Here is a 27,677-nt window from a genome sequence, read left to right as displayed (position 1 = left end):
CTCTCTCCTTATTAGGGGAGGAAATCTGTGTCCAAATCCAAACATAGAGAGTGTGCCATCTGTACGGAACCTCTTCCGGATGGACATAAAAAGAAATTGTGCAGCATCTGCATTCAACAATTAATTAAGGACGAGACCCCTGACCTTACGTCTACTCTTAGGGATCTGGTTAGACAGGAGGTCAGAGATTCCATAAGGTCTCAGAAGACAGTCTCAAAAAACAGGAGGGAAATATTATCCCCAGCCTCGGATGTGGATTCAGACACGGGTGGTGTGAGTTCAGATTCCCATCCGTCGTCATCATCAGAGGACGCGGAAACTAGTCGAACCTGTCTATCACTGGACAGGGTTAACCGCTTAGTCAAAGCTGTCAACAGTACTATGGGCATTGAGGAGACCCAGGCGGAAAGTTCCATCCAGGATATAATGTTTAAAGGCATAGATCGCAAATCCAGAAGAGTATTTCCCGTAGTCGATAAAGTTAAGTCTCTGATTACGAAAGAATGGAAAAAACCCGAAAGGAAGGGGTCTCTCCCACCAGCGTTCAAAAGAAGATACCCCTTTGAGGAGGAAGCTTCTTCATCCTGGGACAAGGTTCCGAAATTAGATGCGGCAGTGGCTAAAGCGTGTAAAAAGACGTCTCTCCCGTTTGAGGATCTGGGGAGCCTAAAAGACCCGCTTGATAGGAAGGCTGAGGTATTCCTTAAAGGAGCTTGGGAAACATCAGCGGGTTCCCTGAGACCGGCGATTGCGGCCACCTGCACTGCCCGGTCGTTGATGGTATGGCTGGGTAATCTAGAAGACCAGCTCAAGGATAAGGTTCCTAGGGCCGAGATCCTATCATCCATGTCTATGATTCAGGATGCAGCAGCCTTCCTCTCGGATGCGTCAACCGATTCCGTTAGGCTAGCGGCAAGGTCATCAGCACTGTCCAATGCGGCCCGTAGGGCTCTTTGGATAAAATGCTGGCCAGGAGACTTGCAGGCCAGATCAAAACTATGTGGCATCCCCTGTGAGGGGGTTCATTTGTTTGGCCCGGTACTGGATGAGCTTCTAGAAAAAGCAGGCGACAGTAAAAAGCGTTTCCCTCTCCTAACAAGACCCTTCTATAGACGGGACTATAACAGAGGAGGGCCATATCGCCGAAGATCGGACAGGGATTCAAATAGAGAATCGACCAGATACAACTCTTATAGGAGAAGAGGTAGAGGTTACATGTTTAACTCTTCTACAGACTCTAAAAAGCATCAATGACTGGCGGCCCAGGTGGGCGGTAGGCTTTTGGCCTTCTACCCAGCCTGGGTAAAAATCACCAATAGTCCATGGATACTCAGTATCATTAAAGAGGGGCTAAAGTTCCAATTTCACCATACCCCCCTGGACAAATTCAAATTAACTCCTATCCGTTCTTCTCCCGCAGAACAGTTGGCGTTGGAGTCAGAGGTTCGAGATCTCCAAAAAAAGGGGGTTCTCGTTAAAGTACCTACGGAGGAACAAGGTACGGGGTTTTACTCCCCTTTATTCCTGGTAAAGAAGCCAGATGGATCTTATCGTACCATCATCAATCTGAAGGGTCTGAATGTATTCCTGCTGGTCCCATCCTTTAAAATGGAATCTGTGAAATCGGCAATAAAGCTTCTTTTTCACAATTGCTTCATGGTTGTCTTGGATCTGAAAGACGCCTATTATCATGTCCCGATACATGCAACTCATCAGCGCTTTCTCAGGGTAGCAATTTCTCTTGCCGGCACAGTGGAGCACTTTCAATACCGGGCACTCCCCTTTGGTGTTGCAGTCGCACCTCGGGTGTTCACTAAGATTATGGTGGAGGTTATGGCACACCTTCATGAGCAAAATATACTAGTAATTCCCTATCTAGATGATTTATTGATCGTTGGGCGCTCAGAGATACACTGTAACGAACAGTTGGGGAAAGTGATGGCGGCGTTACACAACTTAGGATGGATTATCAATCTCAAAAAGTCGCGTCTTCAGCCCTCGACATCACAGCAGTTCTTGGGTCTTACTGTGGATTCAGCTCAGCAGGAATGTCGCCTGCCAGACTCAAAAGTTGATACTATTCACCGGCTGGCCTCCAGAGCAATTAGTAATCCCGTGGTTTCCTTAAGGAGTGCTATGTCACTCTTAGGTTCACTTACCTCTTGTTTTCCGGCGGTGATGTGGGCTCAGTTTCACTCCAGGGCTCTGCAATGGGATGTTCTGCATAATTTTCGGCGTCTGGGCGCTAACCTTGACAAAAAATTTTCCCTATCTGTAGAGGCCACGGGTTCACTAAGGTGGTGGACACACATCCCTAATCTGCGTAGAGGGGTACCTTGGTCATATCAGATATCACGGGTAATAACAACGGATGCTAGCCCCACGGGGTGGGGAGCACACTGGGAAGGCAATTGCGTTCAGGGTCTGTGGTCCCATTCTGAGCGAGACACGTCCTCCAATCTGAAGGAATTGATGGCGGTGGAACGCGCCTTACATAGGTTTCTTATACCTCTGCAGGGTAGACATGTTAGGCTACTCTCTGACAACCAGGTGACCGTTGCTTATGTGAACCACCAAGGAGGTACACGATCTAGGTCATTAATGAACGTTACGAATCATATCTTTCAGATGGCCGAGAATCACCTGCTCTCCCTCACGGCCCTTCATATAAAGGGAAATCTAAATACCATGGCCGATTACTTAAGCCGCAACGAGCTCAAACAAGGGGACTGGTCTCTAAAACCGGCTGTCTTCAACCAGATCGTGCGGTTGTGGGGATATCCAGAGATAGATCTGTTTGCCAGTCGAGAAAACAAGAAACTCCATAAATTCTGTTCCCTAGACCCAAGGGACAATCCATACGCAGTCGACGCTCTTCTGATCCCCTGGAATTTCAATCTCGCCTACGCTTTCCCTCCTCTGAATCTCATTCCTCTAGTTCTGAGAAAAATTCGGGAAGACTGAGCCCGAGTGGTTTTAATAGCCCCATTCTGGCCCAGAAGGTCTTGGTTCCCATGGTTGAGAAGCATGTCCATTTCCCAACCATGGATCCTCCCAGAAATACCGGACCTCCTTTCCCAGGGTCCAGTCTTCCATCCACGAGTAACCAACTTGCACCTGACAGCGTGGAACTTGAGAGGTCACTTCTGAAAGGAAAAGGATTCTCCCAGAATCTTGTAGATACTCTACTTAAAAGTAGGAAAGCCTCCACGACTAACATTTATGTTAGGGTATGGAGGAAGTTCCTATCAAGTTCAGGAGCACAGATCGATCAAAAACCTAATATTGCTCAAATCCTAGAGTTTTTACAGAAGGGCCTAGAGTTAGGCTTAGCCACCAGCACCCTTAGAGTTCAGGTTTCAGCTCTAGGGGCACTATATAATTCCAACATAGCCAATAATCACTGGATAACAAGGTTTTTCAAAGCGGTCACCAGATCCAGGCCGGTTATTAAACCGAGAATAGTTCCATGGGACCTAAATCTTGTGCTCTCGGCTCTAACACAAGCTCCGTTCGAGCCCATTGACTCTGTCCCGATCAAGATCCTGTCGGTCAAAACAGCCCTCTTAGTTGCCCTTACATCGGCAAGAAGGGTTAGTGATCTTCAGGCATTATCCAGGCAGCGTCCATATATGCAATTTTTGGAAGATAGAGTGGTGATGAGACCTGACCCTCTTTATCTTCCAAAGGTTGCCTCAAAATTTCATAGATCCCAGGAGGTGATCCTACCTTCATTTTGTCCTAATCCCTCTAACAATAAGGAGCAGAGATTTCATTGTTTGGACGTACGTAGGTGCCTTCTCAAATACATTTCAGTAACAGACACCTGGAAAAAAGACCACGCTTTATTTTTATCCTACCAGGGGGTTAGGAAGGGACTTAAAGTATCAAAAAATACCCTAGCCAGATGGATTAGGGAGGCGATATCTCTTGCTTATACCGCAGGTGGCGTGGAAATCCCAGAAGGTATAAAGGCTCACTCTACTCGTGCGGTGGCCACATCCTGGGCTGAGAGAGCAGAAGTATCGATTGAGGACATCTGTAAGGCGGCCACATGGTCTTCTCCATCCACCTTTCTTAGACACTATAGATTAGATCTAGGTGGCTCCTCCGACCTCACGTTTGGGAGAAGGGTGCTGGAAGCTATTATCCCTCCCTAGTCACCTTTTCACTTCTCTGAAAGTCTCTCGTTGTGCTGTCATGGCGACTGAATAAATACGTACGCTACTCACCTGGTAGCAGTGTTTTTTCAGGAGCCATGACAGCACCCTTATATTCCCTACCCTCTTTGTTTATGGGTTTAACACTTCCTTTAGAGAAATTCCTAAGTTTATTCACTGGGTGAATTGTACCATATATTAATATTGTTTATGTGCTACTAACCTAGAAGGTCCTTTCATACTCTGTAAACCAACTGGCGGGGGAGTGAGGTGCCGCCCTTTTATGTCGTTGTGCTGTCATGGCTCCTGAAAAAACACTGCTACCAGGTGAGTAGCGTACGTATTTTTTGCATATTCCACACTACTAATGTTAGTAGTGTGTATATGCAAAATTTGGCCGTTCTAGCTATTATATTTAAGGGTTAAATGGCGGAAAAAATTGGCGTGGGCTCCCGCGCAATTTTCTCCGCCAGAGTGGTAAAGCCAGTGACTGGGGGCAGATATTAATAGCCTGGAGAGGGTCCATGGTTATTGCCCCCCAACCCCCCCCCCCCCCCCCGGCTAAAAACACCTGCCCCCAGCCACCCCAGAAAAGGCACATCTGGAAGATGCGCCTATTCTGGCACTTGGCCACTCTCTTCCCATTCCCGTGTAGCGGTGGGATATGGGGTAATGAAGGGTTAATGACCCCTTGCTATTGTAAGGTGACATTAAGCCTAATTAATAATGGAGAGGCGTCAATTATGACACCTATCCATTATTAATCCAATTGAATGAAAGGGTTAAAAAACCCACACACACATTATTAAAAATGTATTTTAATGAAATAAAAACAAAGGTTGTTGTAATAATTTATTTAACGCCCAATTCACTCACTGAAGACCCTCGTTCTGTAACAAAAAAAAAAATAATAAACCAACAATATACATACCTTCCGAGGATCTGGCACATCCAACGATGTAGATCCATCTGAAGGGGTTAAAATATTTTGCAGACACGAGCTCCGCTAATGCAGGATGCTCATTTCTGCAAAACCCCGGCGAATGAAGCTAAATATAGGTCAATGACCTATATTTAGCTTCATTTGCGGTGAGGCGCCCTCTGCTGGCTGTTCCTAGATCGTGGGAACTTTCCTAGAAAGCTCCCTGGCTCGAGTTCATATGAGGACAACCAGCAGAGGGCGCCTCACCGCAAGTGAAGCTAAATATAGGTCATTTTGCAGAAATGAGCATCCTGCATTAGCGGAGCTCGTGTCTGCAAAATATTTTAACCCCTTCAGATGGATCTACATCGTTGGACGTGCCAGATCCTTGGAAGGTATGTACCGTATATACTCGAGTATAAGCCGACCAGAGTATAAGCCGACCCCCCTAATTTTGCCACAAAAAACTGGGAAAACTTATTGACTCGAGTATAAGCCTAGGGTGGAAATGCAGCATTTACCGGTGAATTTCAAAAATAAAAATAGATCATTATTTCCCCATAGCTGTGCCATACAGTGCCCTGCACCGTTCATATTTCCCCATAGCTGTGACATATACGGTGCTCTGCACCGTTCATTGTGCCCCATAGATGTGCCATATACGGTGCTCTGCACCGTTCACTGTGCCCCATCGATGTGCCATATACGGTGCTCTGCACCATTCACTGTGCCCCATAGATGTGCCATATACGGTGCTCTGCACCGTTCACTGTGCCCCATAGATGTGCCATATACGGTGCTCCGCACCGTTCACTGTGCCCCAGAGATGTGCCATATACGGTGCTCCGCACCGTTCACTGTGCCCCAGAGATGTGCCATATACGGTGCTCCGCACCGTTCACTGTGCCCCATAGATGTGCCATATACGGTGCTCCGCACCGTTCACTGTGCCCCATAGATGTGCCATATACGGTGCCCTGCACCGTTCACTGTGCCCCATAGATGCTCCACATAAATCTCTGCCGCCGCCGCTGCTGCTGCTGCTGCTGCTGCAATAAAAAAAAAAAAAAACACATACTCACCTCCCTTGATTGCAGCTCCCGGCATCTCGTTCCGGCGCCTCCATCTTTCTGGCGTCTCTGCTCTGACTGATCAGGCAGAGGGCGCCGCGCACACTATATGCGTCATCGCGCCCTCTGACCTGAACAATCAGAGCGCAAACGCCGGGAAGATGGAGGCGCCGGCCGGGAAGATGGAGCGACGCTCGGCGGCTGGAACGAGGACAGGTGAATATGCTATACTTACCTAGTCCTGGCGATCCTCGCGCTGTCCCTCTGCCTGGTCTTCGGTGCCGCAGCTTCTTTCTCTATCAGCGGTCACCGGCACCGCTGATTAGAGGAATGAATAGGCGGCTCCACCCCTATGGGAGGTGGAGCCGCTTATTCATTTCTGTAATGAGCGGTCCCACGTGACTGCTGAAGAGGGGAAGAAGCTGCAGCACAGAAGACCGTGGGACGGCAGGGACAGCGCGAGGATCGCTGGGACTAGGTAAGTATGCCTCAGCGCCCTCACCCGCCGACCCTGCCACCCACCTTGACTCGAGTATAAGCCGAGAGGGGCACTTTCAGCCCAAAATTTTGGGCTGAAAATCTCGGCTTATACTCGAGTATATACGGTATATTGTTGGTTTATTTTATTTTTTTTGGTTACAGAACGAGGGTCTTCAGTGAGTGGATTGGGCGTTAAATAAAATATTACAACAACCTTTGTTTTTATTTCATTAAAATAATTTTTAATAATGTGTGTTTTTTAACCCTTTCATTCAATTGGATTAATAATGGATAGGTGTCATAATTGACGCCTCTCCATTATTAATTAGGCTTAATGTCACCTTACAATAGCAAGGTGGCATTAACCCTTCATTACCCCATATCCCACCGCTACACGGGAATGGGAAGAGAGTGGCCAAGTTCCAGAATAGGCGCATCTTCCAGATGTGCCTTTTCTGGGGTGGCTGGGGGCAGGTGTTTTTAGCCAGGGGGGGAGGGGGCCAATAACCACGGACCCTCTCCAGGCTATTAATATCTGCCCTCAGTCACTGGCTTTACTACTCTGGCGGACAAAATTGTGCGGGAGCCCACGCCAATTTTTTCCGTCATTTAACCCCTTATTTTACTAGCTAGAACGGCCAAATTTTGCATATATACACTACTAACATTAGTAGTGTGGAATATGCAAAAAAAAAAAGGTGATATGAGATGGTTTACTGTATGTAAACCAGGTCTCATATCATGTCGGGTTTGTGAAGGAGATAGGAAAAGCCGGTAATTGAATTACCAGCTTTAAATCTATCTCACGCTGCAATATATATATGTATGTATGTATGTATGTATGTGTGTGTATATATATATATATATATATATATATATATATATATATATATATATATATATATATATATATATATATATATATCCCGTATTTTTCGGACTAAAAGACGCACTTTTTCCCCCCCAAAAAAGGGGGGGAAATGGGGGGTGCGTCTAATAGTCGCAATGCAGGCTTACCTAGGTGGCAGAGGTGCGGTTGCGGGGGTGTGGCGGCAGAGGAGGCGCAGTAAGCGGGGTCCCTTTCCCCGTTATGGTGATGCAGCAGAGCCGGTATGCAGCAAAGCCGGGTGAATCCTCTTGTTATCGGTGGTGGCGGCCATTTTCCGGAGGCCGCGCGTTCGCAGATGGAGCGCTCTGCTTCCCGGGGCTTCAGGAAAATGGCCGCGATTTCCATCTGCGCACGCGCGACCTCCCGCGGCCATTTTCCTGAAGCCCCGGGAGCAGAGCGCTTCATCTGCACACGCGCGGCCTCAGAAAGATGGCCGCGCCCACCGATAACAAGAGGATTCACCCGGCTCTGCTGCATACCGGGCCTGCTGCATCACCATACCGGGAAAAGGGACCCCGCTTACTGCGCCTCCTCTGCCGCCACACCCCCGCCACCGGACCTCTGCCACTGCACCTCTGCCACCTAGGTAAGCCTGCATGGTAAGCCAGGGACCCCTCTCACGCCATACCTCTCACTGCACCTCCTGATCCCATCACCTCCTGATCCCAGCACCTCCTCATCCCAGCACCTCCTCATCCCATCATCACCCCACCTCTGCCGACACCTTGCCTCCTGTGACCCTGCTCTGCCACCGCCATCCCTCAGGTAAGATACTGTAAATTCGGACAATAAGACGGACCCCCATCTTATAAAAAATCTTTTTTTCTGCAATTTTCACCCCAAATTTGGGGTGCGTCTTATGGTCCGGTGCGTCTTATAGTCCGAAAAATACGGTCGGTGTCTCCCAGATATATATATATATATACCTATTCTACAGGTCCTTCTCAAAAAATTAGCATATAGTGTTAAATTTCATTATTTACCATAATGTAATGATTACAATTAAACTTTCAGATATTATAGATTCATTATCCACCAACTGAAATTTGTCAGGTCTTTTATTGTTTTAATACTGATGATTTTGGCATACAACTCCTGATAACCCAAAAAACCTGTCTCAATAAATTAGCATATTTCACCCATCCAATCAAATAAAAGTGTTTTTTAATAACAAACAAAAAAACCAACAAATAATAATGTTCAGTTATGCACTCAATACTTGGTCGGGAATCCTTTGGCAGAAATGACTGCTTCAATGCGGCGTGGCATGGAGGCAATCAGCCTGTGACACTGCTGAGATGTTATGGAGGCCCAGGATGCTTCAATAGCGGCCTTAAGCTCATCCAGAGTGTTGGGTCTTGCGTCTCTCAACTTTCTCTTCACAATATCCCACAGATTCTCTATGGGGTTCAGGTCAGGAGAGTTGGCAGGCCAATTGAGCACAGTAATACCATGGTCAGTAAACCATTTACCAGTGGTTTTGGCACTGTGAGCAGGTGCCAGGTCGTGCTGAAAAATGAAATCTTCATCTCCATAAAGCATTTCAGCCGATGGAAGCATGAAGTGCTCCAAAATCTCCTGATAGCTAGCTGCATTGACCCTGCCCTTGATGAAACACAGTGGACCAACACCAGCAGCTGACATGGCACCCCACACCATCACTGACTGTGGGTACTTGACACTGGACTTCAGGCATTTTGGCATTTCCTTCTCCCCAGTCTTCCTCCAGACTCTGGCACCTTGATTTCCGAATGATATGCAAAATTTGCTTTCATCAGAAAAAAGTACTTGGGACCACTTAGCAACAGTCCAGTGCTGCTTCTCTGTAGCCCAGGTCAGGCGCCTCTGCCGCTGTTTATGGTTCAAAAGTGGCTTTACCTGGGGAATGCGGCACCTGTAGCCCATTTCCTGCACACGCCTGTGCACGGTGGCTCTTTCCTCAGGTTCCCCAAGGTCTGGAATCGGTCCTTCTCCACAATCTTCCTCAGGGTCCGATCTCCTCTTCTCGTTGTACAGCGTTTTCTGCCACATTGTTTCCTTCCAACAGACTTACCATTGAGGTGCCTTGATACAGCACTCTGGGAACAGCCTATTTGTTGAGAAATTTCTTTCTGGGTCTTACCCTCTTGCTTGAGGGTGTCAATGATGGCCTTCTTGACATCTGTCAGGTCGCTAGTCTTACCCATGATGGGGGTTTTGAGTAATGAACCAGGCAGGGAGTTTATAAAAGCCTCAGGTATCTTTTGCATGTGTTTAGAGTTAATTAGTTGATTCAGAAGATTAGGGTAATAGGTCGTTTAGAGAACCTTTTCTTGATATGCTAATTTATTGAGACAGGTTTTTTGGGTTATCAGGAGTTGTATGCCAAAATCATCAGTATTAAAACAATAAAAGACCTGACAAATTTCAGTTGGTGGATAATGAATCTGTAATATAGGAAAGTTTAATTGTAATCATTACATTATGGTAAATAATGAAATTTAACACTATATGCTAATTTTTTTAGAAGGACCTGTATGTGTATATATCTACTCTAATCTAACCTGTCAGTGTGATTATACTGTACTCTGCGCTGAATTGCCGGCTTTTCTAAGGAGACCCGTGCGTAAAAATCGGACAGCAATACGGATGTTGCGATAAAAAAATCGCATCACACTCGCATGGCACTCGCAGACGTTACATCAGTTTTTTCGGTTCGTAAATCGGACCGTTTTTTTCTCACACAAGTGGAAAGGGGCCCTAAAAAGACGCTTTTTATTGCAAAAAATATTTTTTGCGTTACCACATTTTGGGAGCTATAATTTTTCCATATTTTGGTCCACAGAGTCATATGAGTTCTTGTTTTTTGCTGGACGAGTTGACGTTTTTATTGGTAACATTTTCGGGCACGTGACATTTTTTGATCACTTTTATTCCGATTTTTGTGAGGCAGAATGACCAAAAAAAGCTATTCATGAATTTCTTTTGGGGGAGGCGTTTATACCGTTCCGTGTTTGGTAAAATTGATAAAGCAATTTTATTCTTCAGGTCAGTACGATTACAGCGATACCTCATTTATATAATTTTTTATGTTTTGGCGCTTTTATACGATAAAAACTATTTTATAGAAAAAATAATTATTTTTGCATCGCTTTATTCTGAGGACTATAACTTTTTTTTTTATTTTTTTGCTGATGCTGTATGGCGGCGCGTTTTTTGCGGAACAAGATGACGCTTTCAGCGGTACCATGGTTATTTATATCTGTCTTTTTGATCGCGTGTTATTCCACTTTTTCTTTGTCGGTATCATAATAAAGCGTTGTTTTTTGCCTCGTGTTTTTTTTTTTTTTTTCTTCTTACGGTGTTTACTGAAGGGGTTAACTAGTGGGCCAGTTTTATAGGTCGGGTCGTTACGGACGCAGCGATACTAAATATGTGTACTTTTGTTTGTTTTTTTATTTAGATAAATGTATTTATGGGAATAATATATATATTTTTTTCATATATTAGGAACTTTTTAAAAAAAAATTTTTACACGTGGAAAATTTTTTTTTTTTTTTTTTACTTTGTCACAGGGGGGGACATCACAGATCGGTGATCTGACAGTTTGCACAGCACTCTGTCAGATCACCGATCTGACTTAGTGCTGCAGGCTTACCAAGCGCCGGCTCTGAGCAGGCACTTGGTAAGCCACCTCCCTCCCTGCAGGACCCGGATGCCGCGGCCATTTTGGATCCGGGCCTGGAGCAGGTAGGGAGACCCTCGCAGCAATGCGATCACAATCGTGTTGCTGCGGGGGTCTCGGGGAAGCCCGCAGGGAGCCCCTCCCTGCGCGATGCTTCCCTGTACCGCCGGCACATATACATACAGCGCCCCAGAAATCTGGTCGTTGCAGTATGACACTCTGCCACTAATGGGGGTGATGGTACGTCTGATGGCACTGAAGGAGTTTTCCTGACCAGGTATCACCAGAACACATTACACTTCACACTCCGGCCACTAGGGGGAGAAAAAGGCTTTATTTATTGGGCCACTCTTCACACTGGTAAAACTAGGGGTTGGGGAGGAAGTTTGTCAGAAGCTGACTGGGTTGGATTCAGGCAACATCCCGTGGCAGGGGTGTTGCAGGGAGAAGACACGGGGGTCCCTGTCAGGCGTGGGAACCTGGCAGGTGCCTAGCGAACAGAGCAGAACGTAACGGAGCCGCGCCTGCACTTCCTTGCGGCGGTATCCTTAGAAAGAGACACAAAGGGAAGGATATTGTGGAACAGTGTAAACGAGATCAAGCACAAAGGAGTACCAGTAGGAGTTGTGCCGTGAGACTGAGGCAACATTCTACTGAGGCGTGTGGCCGGAGCACCGCGGGAGTAACTGACTCTAGGCCTTACTTCGAACTCCACAGGACAGTTAATTATAGGTTGGCTGTCTACCTTAAATTTCCTAAGAAGACATAGGGGGCAACAGTGGGAGAGGGGCGTCTAGGGTCCCGGAAGACCTCCAGGCCTTCCCGTCATACGGGTGCGTCCTAGCCAAAACATACTGGGGGACGAGAAACTAGTAACATCTGGAACTAAAGAAAGAGAGAGAGCTGTAGAGAACAAACAAACGAGAACAGCAGTTGTGAGGACTATTCCGTATGCTCAGCAGGGTAGGACTACAACACACAGGCGCTAGTGGTAGGCAACGATTTCCATCTGCGAAGGAAACTCTGGATGTGCCCATCGGACCGGCCGGTCTCAGATAGCCCTGTTAAACGTGCTCTGGATTGAGGATCCTGAAGTCTTCAGTAAGGAGGTAAAGAGACTGCAACCTGGTGTCCTCGTTATTGACTGCACCTCACACCATTACCATCCACCTTACTGGGAAGCCCTGGGGACATACTTCACCTGTGGGAAGGTATACCATCCAGCTGCCATTCCATCACCCCAGCGGACCCCACAGCAGCGTCGGTCACCCTGACCGAACACCACAGGTGGCGTCACGAACCCCTGACAGACTGTACCACCTTTATTGGACGCCCCTTAGCAGGGTCGCGGACCGGGTCTAGCCATCGTGACAGCCTCAGAGCCGAAGCAGAGAGGCCCTGTACCGGGAACGCGTGGCCCTGTGTCTGGGGGCGATCCAACTATATATATATATATATATATGTTTCACATATACACAGCAGTGCATGAATCTAAGCAATGTGAAAACGCAAACAGATATTCAATATGAATTATGCTTCTCAAATATTTTTATAAATTTTTTTCAAAAAAAATGTTTTTCTAGAAAACTTACAGTAATAGATGAAATGAAGATTCTTAGCGCATAAATTGGCCAATTCATGTGTGCCCGTTAACCACAGCAAGGTGATCTCCCTTGATGCGGCTGCCTCTAGACTGGTCTTGCACTCCTCCCATTGACCTTGCAGGTGGCAGTAATCAGCTCTACCTGCCCAGAAATTGTAGGCTTAGCCCGAGAGTGACATGTTTTGTCAATAGTTGTAGGCTGTTGGCATGTACGGTAGAGTAGGACCCATTAGAGGGAGATCACCTTGCCATGGTTGATGGGCACACATGAATTGGCCAATTTTTTTTTAAATTCGTTTATTAATTCCAGAATAAACTACACAATACACACGTTTGCATTTGTCATTATCAGTAACAGTATGAAATACAGACAGGGGTCATGCATTGTTATATCTAAAAGTATTGCAAAAGTAACAAACTGTGCATGTTAAATCACTGACGTCTTATAAATCACCTAGTATACAACATTTAACTATATTAACTTAAAAATAACAATAATGCGCCGCCAAAAGGAGAATTAATACAGATTTCACCCTGTAAGTGATGCCCCCCCAAACCACGAGCCCAACCTCCACATAGTAGCCAAGCTAATGAGGACTATAAAGTATTATAAGAGGAGTTCCATCTACCCCAAATCTTTTCAAATTTGCCTGGGCATCTTCTGTTTTGATACAGTGTACGCTCATACGGGATAATCGAATTCACCAGATCAATCCAGGCTCCGAGAGATGGGCAAGAACCACCCATCCTTCTTAATGCTAACACCTTTCGTGCCATAAAAAGTGACTCTCGCAGAAATATTCCGGTGCAATGATCCCAGGCTTCCGCATCCCACACCCCAAATAAGCAGATCTGTGGTTCAAGTGGGACAGGAATCCGTAATAAGGATGTTAAAGTCATCACCTCCCTCCAATACTGAAGAATAGCAGGGCATTTCCAAATCATGTGGATGAAATCCGCATCACCTGAATGGCACCTCAAGCAATCCGACGAGTGGAGGCGGCCCATTTTAAAAAGCCGCACCGGGGTCAAATAAGACTGATGTAGAATATATAATTGAGTCATTTTATTATTAATTGAGGGAGAGACTTTAGTTGGGGGACTCCAAAATATCCTCCCATTCTTCTCCTGATACATCAGGAAGAAGTCCCTCCCACTTCCCTTTGACGGAATTTATAGTAAACCCATCTCCCATGGACAACAAATAAGTATATAAGGAGGAAATAAGTCCTTGAGGGCCCTGTGAGTTGAGAATACCTATCAAAGGTAAGGATGAAATAGCTCGATCCCCCACCCATGCTCCGCATGTGTGATTGAAAGGCTGATCTTAGCTGTAAATAACGGAAGAACTGAGACCTCTGAACACAGTGGGTATTCTGTAATTGTACAAAGGACGCAAAGACCCCCTGGTTATATACATCTCTCACCGAGAGAACACCATGCGAGATCCAAAAATTAGTGGATGGATGGTTCAATAGTCCCGGAAAGTAACTATTATTCCACAGAGGCATTTCAGCTACTACATCTACAAATCCAGTAACTTTTTAATTTGTCTCCATATTGATCGTGCCAGCCGGTGCAACTGCAGCAAACGGGGTGCATTAACTTTCTCTAGTTCTAGAAACCCCAGTGGACAATCAGCCCGGGCACCATGGAGCAAATGGCTCTCCGAGTTAGGCAGGGAATTATTAGGCATCCATTTATTAATCGCCTTGGCCTGGCCGGCGAGATAATATAAGTAGAAATCCGGCAAAGCCGCCCCCCCCCCCCTGCTTCGGCCTCTGTAATGTCGACAATTTAAGTTTGGGCCTAGTTTTCCCCCATATAAAGGATGTAACCAGGGAGTTTAAACTCGCGAAGAAGTGTTTGGGTATGGGCACGGCACTGTGTTGAAGGCAATAGTTAAGCTTAGGGAGCAGTATCATTTTTATTAGATTAATTCGGCCGGCAACCGAGAGCGGGAGTTTGTTCCAGGTTGTAAATTTAATTCTAACCAAATCTAATAGTGGGTAGATATTAAGTTGCAGATCTAATTGGCTGTATTTAGACATGTGAATACCTAAATATTTGAAACTGGATACAATGGGGAGCGGCGAGAGAGTTTCAAGGCAGGGTGCCTGGGTATGTGAGAGAGGGAACAAAGCAGATTTATCCCAGTTTATATATAGCCCTGAAAATTTACTGAATTTATCTATAGTCGCTATCACCTGTGGTAACGTTTCCTCTACTTTGTCCATAAATATCACCATATCGTCAGCATAGAGACCGATGGTATCCACTCGATCCGCAATTTTCCTATCGCCACGACAGCACCCCTACGAGAGAGGGGATCCGCCCACCTTCCGGACAGGAACCTACAGGATTTAAAGGGGCGGTCCCCCTCACCACTCCAGTTTGGGTTCCTGTCCGGACGGCGGGAGCCTGCAGCAGCAGTCTTACCCGGGCCTCCATGCCTCTGCGCGGTATCTGTGAGAACAGCAGAATCGGGGGCTCGGAAGCAGCGTCGGGGGTGTCCTGCGCGCAGTCCCCCCCTCGTCTGGCCATACGGATCGCGTCCCAGGAGTCGGGCAGTGCCATCCTGGTCCGCAGTTGAGCGCGGTGTGCAGCGTCCACACCGGCGCTGGTGAACCTGGAAGTAGTTCGTACACTTCCAGGGTAAGCCGGGGGAGGAGCGCTGCAGCGCTGTAAAAGAGCGGCGCCTATGGAATGAGTTGTGCAGCCATGTCCTCAGTAGGGGACGCCGAGCACCCTCATGGAGAGGGAACGGAGCAGCGCAGTAAGAGCGGTAGCGGCTGCTCAAGGAGAAGCAGCAGCAGCGTGGTACGGGGGCAGCAGCGTGCGAGCGCCCCAGCGTCACATTTGGATCCTACTCCTCCAGAACCGGTATTCAGAGTCAGCCTTAATGGTGAGTGTTAACTAGACACCTGGTGCTGATATGGTCTGTTATTTGTGCTTTGTTTTAGGGGAAAAAACAGCTAAATCTAAGCACAAGCAATGTGCTCTATGCATGACTCCAATGCCTGACAGTTATACCAAGAGGCTTTGTCAGGCTTGCATTTGTCAGACCTTAGAAGAGGAAGCTCCCCGTCGGTCATCAGACCTTAGAGCGGTCATCAGGGAGGAAATAAGTTATTCCCTTAGAGGCAGCCGCCAGGAAAGGTCGGGCAGGGACTTATCTCCAGGATCTAGTCTGTCCCTGCAAGAAGGTGAATGTCCCTGCAAGAAGGTGAATGTTCCCGCTCCTCATCTCCATCCTCCTCAGATGAAGAGGCAAGGCCTTGCTTCTCGGTGGAGAACATGGACATGTTAGTTAAAGGAGTCCGAGCTACCATGGGTGTTGCAGAGAGCAAGGAACCAAGGTCCGCACAGGACATAATGTTTGCGGGCTTGTGCCAGAAGAGTCGTAAGGCATTCCCGGTGGTAGATACAGTTAAATCCCTTATAAAGCGGGAATGGGATAAGCAGGATAAAGGTTTCCTGCCGTCATCAGCCAAGAGAAGATATCCCTTTGACGACCATGATCTGGCAGAATGGATGAAAGTTCCAAAAGTGGATGCAGCGGTGGCTTCTACGTCTAAAGCCGGTGCTTTGCCGCTGGAGGATGTGGGCCTTCTGAAAGATCCGTCGGATAGAAAGGCCGACATGTTTTTGAAAAAAGTGTGGGAATCATCTGCGGGAGCGTTTAAGCCTGCTATCTCTAGCACGTGTACGGCTAGATCCGTCATGGTGTGGATATCACAGCTGGAGGAACAGCTGAAATCCAAGGTGCCCAGAGACAAGATGCTGAACTCCCTTTCGCAAATACGGGAAGGGGTGTCGTATTTAGCGGATGCATCGGTGGATTCTTTAAAATTAGCGGCAAGGTCAGCAGGCCTCTCAAACGCGCCTCGCCGAGCCTTATGGCTTAAAACCTGGAAAGGAGATGCCCAGGCGAGAGCTAAACTGTGTACAATACCGTGTAGGGGTGAGTACCTGTTTGGCCCGGTATTGGATGATATCCTAGCTAAAGCTGAGGATAGGAAGAAAGGTTTTCCTAAAGCTTTCAATCCTACCTTTAGGAATACCTTCAGGAGACGCTTTCAATACCGAAGACCTTACCACAACCGAGACTGGGAACCAACAGACCCGAAAAAGAAAGGTTCGGACTTTAATGCCTCATCATCTTCCTCAAGAAGAAGAAGAAATTATCGCTAGTAAAGATCTTCCAGTAGGGGGCAGGTTAAAATATTTCTATGCGCAGTGGGCTAAAATAACTGCGAGCAATTGGGTTTTTAGGTATAATTGATTCAGGGTTAAAATTAGAGTTTCGGGAGAAACCTTCTGATTTTTATATCTTGACTGCCCCTGATTCCTTAGACCAACAAAAAGCCCTTGAAAAAGAGGTCCATATGTTAAGACAGAAGGAAGTTATAGTGGAGGTTCCGAAACATCAACAGGGGAAAGGGTTCTATTCCCCTTTATTTTTAATCTCCAAGCCAGATGGATCCTTTTGAACCATCATAAATTTACGGAGATTGAACAAACATCTAAATTATCATGCCTTTAAGATGGAATCTATTAAAACGGCGACTAAACTTCTTTTTCCCAGATGTTATATGACAGTCCTGGATTTAAAAGATGCGTATTACCATCTGCCCATTCACCAGGATCATCAACAATTCCTCAGAATGGCGGTGCGCTTAAACGACCAGGTCAGACACTTTCAGTTTACTGCAATGCCATTTGGTCTATCTATGGCACCGAGGGTGTTTACTAAAGTCATGGCGGAAGTAATGGCCCATGTCAGAGAACAGGATACATTAATTGTACCCTACTTGGATGACTTCCTGGTAGTGGGAAATTCGTTTTTTCAGTGTAGTACTCGCCTAAATCATGTAATATCTTCCTTACAGGACTTGGGGTGGATAGTCAATATGGAAAAATCAAGATTGGAACCATCAACAACTCAGACCTTCCTGGGTATTCTGCTAGATTCAGAAGAGCAACAATGTTTCCTTCCGGAAGACAAAAAGCAGAGGATTGTGCACAAAGTCAGTACGGTAACAAGGAAGCCAGATCTGACTTTAAGAGACGCTATGTCCCTTCTGGGATCCCTAACATCTTGCATACCAGCCGTCCAGTGGGCTCAATTCCACACTCGGGTGTTGCAGGCCCAAATCTTGGATGCAGAGAGGAGTCTTCAAGGGCAATTAGGCGGAAGACTCAGGCTGTCCACCGCCACTCTACACAGTCTGGTAGTTAAACAGGATACATTTAGAAAAAGGAGTACGCTGGAGTATAGTACCAGACTCAAGAGTCCTCAAATTGGAAAGAGCTCACGGCAGTAAAGAAGGCCTTACTCAGGTTGCTTCCATCTCTGCAGGATTCACATGTAAGAATCCAGACAGACAACACAACAGTAGTGGCGTATCTCAACCATCAAGGGGGTACAAGGTCAAGATCCCTAATGAACACCGCCACAGACATACTCAAAGTAGCCGAAGCCCACTTTCGCTCTCTATCAGCTGTTCACATTCGGGGAGAGCTCAACACAGAAGCAGATTACCTCAGCCGTCATTCTCTACGTCAGGGAGAATGGGTTCTGAATCGACGGGTGTTCAAACAGATAGTAGACCTATGGGGGTTGGCCGTTATCGATCTATTTGCAACGAGAGAGAACAGACAGACCAGGAAGTTCGCTTCTCTTCAGGTGGCGGACAAGCCCTGTATAATAGACTCCCTTCAAATACACTGGGATTTCCCTCTGGCTTATGCGTTCCCCCCCCCAATGTGCCTGATCCCTATAGTCCTCAGGAAGATCTGGGAGGAGAGAGCGAGAGTGATCCTGATTGCCCCCTTTTGGCCCAGGAGGGCATGGTTCTCGTTACTCAGGGCAATGTCTGTGTCCGACCGCTGGGTACTGCCGACCAGCCCGGAGCTTCTTTCTCAGGGTCCATTCCGTTACCCCAATGTGGAATCCCTGCATCTGACGGCGTGGAATTTGAGAGGGAGTTATTGAGGAGAAGAGGGTTTTCAGAGGCTCTCATATCTACCCTTTTAAATAGCCGGAAAGAAGTTACCACTAAAATCTATGCTAAAACTTGGAAAAAGTTCCTTGCCTTCTACCAAAATCCCTTTTCAGGCAAGGTCCCAATTCCAGCTATTCTGGAGTTTTTACAGAAGGGCCGAGAATTGGGCTTGGCGTTAAATACCCTTAGAGTCCAAGTATCAGCTTTGGGAGCGTTATATAACAGCGATGTGGCGGGAAATAGATGGGTTTCCCGATTTATTAGGGCCACTGAACGCAGTAACCCAGTGTTTATCCCTAGATTACCACCATGGGATTTCAATTTGGTTTTAGACGCCTTAACAGAACCCTCCTTTGAGCCATTAGATTCTGTCTCCATAAAAAATTTAACCTTAAAAACAGCCTTCCTAGTAGCCCTGACCTCTGCTAGGAGAGTGAGTGACTTACAAGCTTTGTCGATAGATCCTCCTTATTTAATGGTCTTTCAAGATAGGGTAGTATTAAAACCAGACCCAGCATACCTACCAAAAGTAGCTTCCAAATTTCATAGAAGTCAGGAAATAATTTTACCATCTTTCTGTGACAATCCGAATTCAGCTGACGAGCAGAAATATCACATGTTAGATGTCAGAAGAACTCTATTAGAATATCTACACAAGACAGAACAATGGAGGCAGAGTAGGGCTCTGTTTATTTCCTTTCAGAATCCAAGGAAAGGGGCGAGTGTAACTAAAGCGTCTATCGCCAGATGGATGAGAGATGCCATATATCTTGCTTATACTGCTAAAGGCCAGACACCACCAGATGGCATCAGGGCCCACTCCACTCGAGCCATGGCCTCATCCTGGGCAGAAAGAGCGGACGTCTCCATAGACGTAATATGTAAGGCCGCAACGTGGTCATCTCCTTCCACCTTTTATAGACATTATCGTCTTGACTTATCTTCAGAGGCCAATTTAGTTTTTGGCCGTACAGTACATAGTGCTGTAGTCCCTCCTAGGTGATTGATCTTTGAAAATCTCTTGTAGGGGTGCTGTCGTGGCGATAGGAAAACCGGTTTTTACGTACCGGTAATAGGATTTTGCGGAGCCACGACAGCACCCGCACATTCCCCCCGTAGTTGATCACTGGTTTCTGCACCATTTGGGGAAAGTGTGCTTGTTAAAAATCACTCTTTAGAAGGTGATGGTATTTAGTAATGTTTAAGTATATATGTTTATATACTAACTCAATGGCGGTGTCCCTTATACTCTGAAACACAAACTGGAGTGGTGAGGGGGACGCCCCTTTAAATCCTGTAGGTTCCTGTCCGGAAGGTGGGCGGATCCCCTCTCTCGTAGGGGTGCTGTCGTGGCTCCGTAAAATCCTATTACCGGTACGTAAAAAACGGTATTTATTCCCTTAATACCATCAGAGGTTCTTATGCGTATTGCCAAGGCCTCTATTGCCAAGGCGAAGAGGGCCGGGGATAGAGGACATCCCTGGCGAGTTCCCCTATAAAGGGAAAAGGGCTCAGAAATGTCATTATTCACAACTATACGTGCCTTGGGCTTCATATATCGTATATCTATCCCTCTTAGAAATTTGTCCCCAAAACCGTATTTCCTCAGACACGCAGATAGAAAGGGCCACTCGAGAGAGAGAGTCGAAAGCCTTGGCTGTATCTAACGATGCTAGTGCCCAGTTATCTGTTTCTAGGGAGCTATACTGAATCACTGATTGAACCCGTCTAATATTGATGGAGGTGCTTTTTCCAGGCATGAAGCCAGTCTGGTCAGGGTGTATAAGGTCTAATATGATTGTATTCAGTCTAGTAGCCAAAATTTTAGTAAAGATTTTATAATCCACATTTACCAACGATATAGGACGATATGACCCGCATTCCAGAGGATTCTTCCCCTGAATTGGCCAATTTATGCGCTAAGAATCTTCATTTCATCTTACTGTAAGTTTTATGAAAATTTTTATTTTTTTTTTAAAACATTTATGAAAAATATTTTTGAGACTTAGAATTCATATTGAATATTTGTTTGTGTTTTCACATGGCCTAGATTCATGCACATGTGCTGCTGGGTTCTTTTTTATCTATATGATGCAGTTTAGTAGCGTGCACGTGTTCACATTAGGAGTGCTGATTGTTTTTTGTTTTCTCTCTCTTATATATATATATATATATATATATATACATATACATATACATATACATATATATATATATATATATATATATATATATATATATATACATATATATATACATACACATACATACACACATACATACGCACATATATACATACATACGCACATATATATATATATATATACACACACACACACACACACACATATATATACATATACACACACATACATATACACACACACACACACACACACTCTGCAACATTGCATGCCAAAGTGTGTAAAAACTTTCTTGCACATGTAATTATGTTTTGCAGCAGCTGTTCATATAACGTAGTGTTAAGCAAGTTCTATTAGAAAGCAAACTCAAAAAGCATCCGAATTTGCGTCTTATGAAGCTGACCCAACGTGTGTGTTCTAAATTTAGCTAGGCCACGTGTGCGTGATAATCTATGTACTGTACAACACTGCAGAATATGCAAGTGCTCTATAAGCAAAAAAACTAACATCTTTAATTTGGATTTCTCAATTTGTATTTCAGTTCAGTTTTTTTGTTTGTGTTAATCTATCATAGGGTGAAGTTGAACAAATTGCAATGATGAAACCAAAAGGACAAACTGAGCATGATGAAGGAATGCTGGAATATTTAGAGGACATTATTGGCTCAGGTAGACTAAAGGAGCCAATTGAACTGCTCTGTCGCAGAGTTGAAGCCTTAAATCAACAGAGAGGGGAAAAGGTAAGCAACTAGGTATTCACACCAACCAATGATATATTACTGTGCTGAATACTGTTCATTACTGTAGCTATACACACTAATTCAAATGGCTTCAGTACAAAAATGCATTATTTGCTCTTGGATGAAGGCACAAAACAGAATGTTTTGGTAAAATGCCGCTTTGAACAGGGAAAAAATATAAACATTTATAACTGCATTGTATTCTTTTGGGAAAGCTCAATAGAGTGAAGCTAGTGGAGAAAGAAAAGGATGCTTTAGAAGGCGAGAAAAATAAAGCCATTGAATTTCTTACTTTGGAGAATGAAGCGTTTAAAAAGAAGAATCAGGTCTGCCAATATTACATGTAAGTGTCAGAATGGGCAATAAGAGAATGAAATTTGGTAGTCAAACTGTAGTGTCTGCACACCATCTAGTCTTTACAGCTTTTTTTTTTTATTTTTTTATAATATATATATATAGATAGATGCAAGTTGGCATTTGAGAGAATTTGATTGCTTACTACTGATAACACTGACTTTGCACTGGTTCTGTATGTTTGTCACATTACATTTTTTTGTATTGATTTTCACAAAGTAACTTTCAAAAATCATGTCTCATTCCTTAACTGACCATAATGCATGAACTGCCTTAAAAGGAATGTTAATGTACAACAAGAATATTGGCAATTGATAAAATGTAAATTAGGCTACGTTCACATTAGCGTTGCGCGCCGCTGCATCGGCGACGCAACGCACGATGCACAAAAAAACGCGCGCAAAGGCACGCAAAAACGCTGCGTTTTGCGACGCGTGCGTCGTTTTTTGACGAAAATCGGACGCACGAAAAATGCAACTTGTTGCATTTTCTTGCGTCCGACGCTAGCGTCGGAAACGACGCACGTGTCGGAAAACGCAACAAAAAAAACGCACGCGTCCCCCATGTTAAAACATAGGGGCGCGTCGCCGACGCAACAGCGACGCACATTAGCGGAACGCTAATGTGAACGTAGCCTTACTAATGTTTGTTTTTAACTTTTTTTTTTTTAATTATGTAGTGCTTTTTCACTGGCCAGTTTTGAAAGCTTTTTTTATTTTAAGTATTTAAGTAAATATCTATGCTGTCTTATAAAGAGAGAGGAATTATCGAGGGAAATATTTTACTTCACATTTATCCATTTTTTTTTTTAGTTTTGTTTGCAAAATGGCACATTAGAAAGCAGAGTTTTTGGTGCTACACAGTGTCTGGTTTGCCTCTACCTAGTGTACATCGGTTGCACTTAATGGCTCCTGATTATTTAAGACTGGTGTATGGAATATTAATCTTAATGAGAGGCACACAGGAATAAGATTCGCCAAATTAATTTTGAGGCACCTGTCATTGAATGTATTCACATCTAATTATTGGTGTGATCTTTGCCAGAAATATTACCCAAGTTGAGGACCTTAGTAGAAATTCTAGCTCTACCTATTTTGACAGAAAACTCCCTAAACTTAGCGCAACTCTTGAAATTTGAAAACTTTTTGCTCAACTTAGTGTTTTTAAGCCCATGCGCAGCTTAAACGCTTTGATGAATCTAGGCCAATGAGTTATGCGGATTTCCTGTGTAATTGGTTATGCCGTTACCTACAGGTGTGTGACTGATTTGAAGATTTTAACCCCCTAAATGATGTAATTTTTACTAAAATTTAAAGAAAGCAAGGAATGCCTTTCCTTTGTGTGTTGCCACTTATTAGTCTCTTGGGATTAAGGCTATGTTCACACGTTCCTGATTTCCCTCCTTTTTTTTCAGGACTAAAAACCGCAGCTCTTGGCAGAAAATGCAGGTCCTTTTTTTGGTGCTTTTTGGTGCGTTTTTTGATGCAGTTTTCTATGCAGAGTCTGTGTGTTTTCTAGGAAGTTTTTTAGGGTTAAAATGGCTGAAAATACCCTAACCCTATTCTAACCTTAGTGGGGAAAAAAAAAAAAAATTCTTTTTTTTATTGTCCCTACCAATGGGGGGGGGGGGGGTTATTTACTATTTTTTTTATTTTGATCACTGAGATAGGTTATATCTCAGTGATCAAAATGCACTTTGAAACGAATCTGCCGGGGGGTAGCGTTGGAGCACGGGGGGGGGGGGGTGGGATTGGGTTACGGGGGACAGCCACACTGCAGCGGTTCTGCACCACAAACCGCAGTAAAACCCGCAGATATATTTTTCATCTGCGGGTTTTACTGCGGGTTTGACCTCACAATGGAGGTCAATGGGTGCAGAACCGCTGCAGTTTTGCAAAAAGAAGTGACATGGTACTTCTTTTTTACCGCGGCTATTCAGCGCGGCTTTTTTCGCGATTTTCCGCAATGTAGGCACAGCAGTTCCTGTTTTCCATAGGGTACATTGTAATGTACCCTGCATGGAAAACAGCTGCGGACCCGCAGCGGGAAAATCGCGGCGATTCCGCATGAAAAAAAGGATGGTGTGAACATGGCCTAAGACTTTATATTCAGTTTGGAAGCCTGAGTTTTGACTAGTGATATGTCTGTTTTGTGATATTTTATGACTTTAAAGCGAACCTGTCACATGGTTTAGCCGATATGAGTAATAGCCACCACCTTTCAGGGCTGATTTACAGCACTCTATAAGGCCCCTTTCACACGTACGTGTTTCCGGTATGTGTGGTGACGGTTTTCACACGTACCAGAGACACGTACACACATAGACCCATTCAGTCTGTGCACATGTCATTGTGTTTCCACGGACCGTGTCTCCATGGGCAAAACACGTTGACATGTCCGTTTTACACTGTCAGCACAGACGGCAAAACGTCCCGCACACGGAGAACACACATTGATGTCCTCCGTGTGACACAGACTGCCGCCGGAGAAGAAGTGCTACAGTAAGCGCTGTTCCCTGGCGGCTGGGGCTAAAGCCGGCGAGCAGAGGAGATTAATGAGCGTTATATTAAAGTCCGAACGATGGCAGGTGGGGGCTTTTGGGACTGTTACCCCATCACCAGACACTTCTGCCGCTAATAACAGTGACAGTAGGTGCGGATGATCTGGGTATTCCAAACCTGCTGGTTGTGATCGTTCAGAAATAAATGAATGAAAAAATCGACGTTGGTTCCCCCCTATTTTATTGAACCAGCCAGACAAGACTCACAGCTGGGGGCTGCAACACCCAACTTTCAGCTTCTGCAAGGTTGATTATCAAGAATAGAGGGGTTCCCACGCTGTTTTTTTAATTATTTAAATAAATTATTATTTTTTTTAAATGCGTGGGGTCCCCCCCATTTTTGACAACCAGCCTTGCTAAAGCTCACAGCTGGGGCTGCATTTCTCAGGCTGGTAAGGGGCCATTGATATAGGCCCCCTCCCAGCTTAAAAACGGTAGCCCGCAGCTGCCCAGAAAAGGCGCATCTATTAGATGCGCCTTTCCTGGCGCTTTGCCAGGCTCTTCCCACTCGCCATGTAGCGGTGGCAAGTGCGGTCACCGCTGGTGAATGATTTCATTTGAGCAGCCCCCGGGACTACTCCACACAGCGCGACGGACCGGACGTCTATGAGCGCCATATGCAGTGGCGGATACAAGCCCTCCTTCTCCCTTCAGGATCCGTGAGACGTTCCAGGTGCGCTTTCCATCCCGGGTTGCCTAGGCTCATATACCCCATTGTCCTATGCTTCCAGTTTTGTTAAAGATATTTCTGATGAAGGTCTTGTGATTTGACCGAAAACGTTTATATAATCTTTGAACTGGATGCACAAATAAATGGATGTTCACTTTTTCATCTGAAAGAAACCATTTGAGTGCCAAGTGATTTATTACCATTTGATTTAATTTAGAACATTAAAGGAGTCTGTATAATTTTTTTCAACTATATTTAATGCTATGAAAATACACTCCGTGACTGTTCAGTCATGTCACGGTAACTGACTCCCGCTCATGACGTGCAATGTTTGTCATCAGTCGTAAAGAGGTTAAACACTTTGGAACCTGTCGATCATATTTTAGTTATATACCTCTCCATGGGGTATGTTATACCCCGAAGACTGTTTCTTCTACATAGTGACGTAATGCAAGTATTTAACCTCAGTATTGCTTGGTATAATTGGGCTTGACATATTGCCTAACATTCATATAATATATATATAGTAGTAGTATAATAAGTATAATAAGTAGGGTATATATATATATACATATATATACCCTACTTCTAGTACTATCACATTACACAAATATTCTCCTTTAAGACAATAGTCGAGTAAAATCCTCATGTGTAAAATAATTTGCATGACCGACAAAAAATATTTCAAATTACCTTACCTATAACCAGTTATTGGGGTCTCATAAGCCTCATTAGATTTCGGGAAAATATATAGCACAAAATTATAACACCACAACATGCTTCAAATAAATTCTCCCAAAGAACGAGCCTTGTGCTAAGCAGCATGTGCAATGTAAAATCCTTTTCTCCGAGCCATTCATTGGGGGACACAGACTGAGTGTATGCTGCTGCCACTAGGAGGCTGACACTAAGTGATACAAAGAAGTTAGCCCCTCCCCTGCAGTATACATCCTCCTGCTGGCTCTCGGCTAACCAGTTTGGTGCAAAAGCAGTAGGAGATCAATAACAACATATGAGCGTATAGAATGTCATATTATATATGAGAGTATAGCATGTCAGATTACAAAAACATGTAGAAAAGCCGCGGAGACACATCACGTGTTTCTCAACGCTAGTTTCCTACTCCACACTGATGAGGGGCAAATACCCCGAAACAGCTGTCTGTGGATGGATATCATGTTTTGGCATAGGTGGTTTTCCCTTTTTGGATGCTGCCCTTCCCGTGGTTGTTCCTTCCCGGTGAAAGACCTGGCTATTTATTGCTTGCGTTGAGAAACACGTGATGGTGTCTCCGCGGCTTTTCTACATGCATTTGCATATTTCCCATAAGGGATGGGGCAGTGTTCTGGATCACTGCGTTGAGAAACACGTGATGGTGTCTCTGCGGTGTTGGATGTTTTGATCTCCCTGAGGTCATTCATCCTTATGATTATAGATTACAAAAACAAGCATAAGCTAATAACAGGGTGGGAGCTGTGTCCCCCAATGAATGGCTCGGAGAAAAGGATTTTACGGTAAGTACACAAAAATCCCTATTTCTCCTTCGCCTCATTGGGGGACACAGACCGTGGGACGTCCCAAAGCAGTCCCTGGGTGGGGACAACATCAGATCAGGCCCTGTGTAACCGCTACTTACAAGTGCGCCACTGCGGCCTGCAGAGTCCGCCTGCCCATACTCACATCTGTGGAAGTGTGGGAATTATAGTGCTTGAAGAATGCATGTGGACTGGACGAATCCGCAAGCTTGCAGGCGTGCCTTGCCGACGCCTGCTGCCTAGAACCCTCGGAGATAGGCTGACATCTAGCAAGGAAGGACTCCTGGATGGTGAAAAGAATCCACCATGCTATCATGGCCGATGAAACGGCTAAACCCTTCCTGGAAATGTCAGGAGGCCTTCCTCTTACCGTCAGGAAGCCCAAATAAAGCGTCCAACCTTTGTCCTCGAGACGTACCTACTCAGAGCACTCACTTCATCTAAAATATGGGGAACTCATTCCATTTTGTGGACTGGTGCCGAAAGAGATGAGGGAAGAACTATGCCCTCATAACAGTGGTAATGCAATACCACCTTGGTAACAAGGGATGGGGATGGCCTGAGGACAACCTTGCCTTGAAGGTAATAAGGGAAAAAAGTCTGAAAGAGCAGGGAGCTAGCTCCAAAGACTCGTCAGAGTGAGGATATCGCAGAGAGAAAAAAAAAAAGTAAAATAAAAACGTTGGGGTCTGAAACAGACCCATCTGCCTCCTACAGACACTAAGCAAGAACTGGTTAGCTGAGAGCCAGCAGGAGGGTGTGTACTGCAGGGGAGGAGCTAACTTCTTTGTATCACTTAGTGTCAGCCTCCTAGTGGCAGCAGAGCATACACCCACGGTCTGTGTCCCCCAATGAGGCGAAGGAGAAATCATGCTTACA

At 45.2% G+C, this 27,677-nt stretch overlaps 1 protein-coding gene across 2 annotated transcripts in view; it reads left to right on the top strand.

The window, feature by feature from the left end:
- The window catches only part of SMC4 (structural maintenance of chromosomes 4), a 164,155-nt gene that overhangs the window by 32,456 nt on the left and 104,022 nt on the right, over positions 1–27,677 (top strand). For both annotated transcript variants that reach the window (XM_069727413.1, XM_069727414.1), the window contains exons 6-7: positions 21,515–21,679; positions 21,895–22,022. In XM_069727413.1, the coding sequence (XP_069583514.1) occupies positions 21,515–21,679; positions 21,895–22,022 (293 nt within the window). The remainder of the gene's footprint in view (positions 1–21,514; positions 21,680–21,894; positions 22,023–27,677) is intronic.

This window comes from Ranitomeya imitator, chromosome 5, assembly GCF_032444005.1.
Source record: "Ranitomeya imitator isolate aRanImi1 chromosome 5, aRanImi1.pri, whole genome shotgun sequence".
Classification (NCBI taxonomy): Eukaryota; Metazoa; Chordata; class Amphibia; order Anura; family Dendrobatidae; genus Ranitomeya; species Ranitomeya imitator.
The sequence above is the reverse complement of the archived record's forward strand: the minus strand, read 5'-3'. Positions and strand labels throughout refer to the sequence as shown.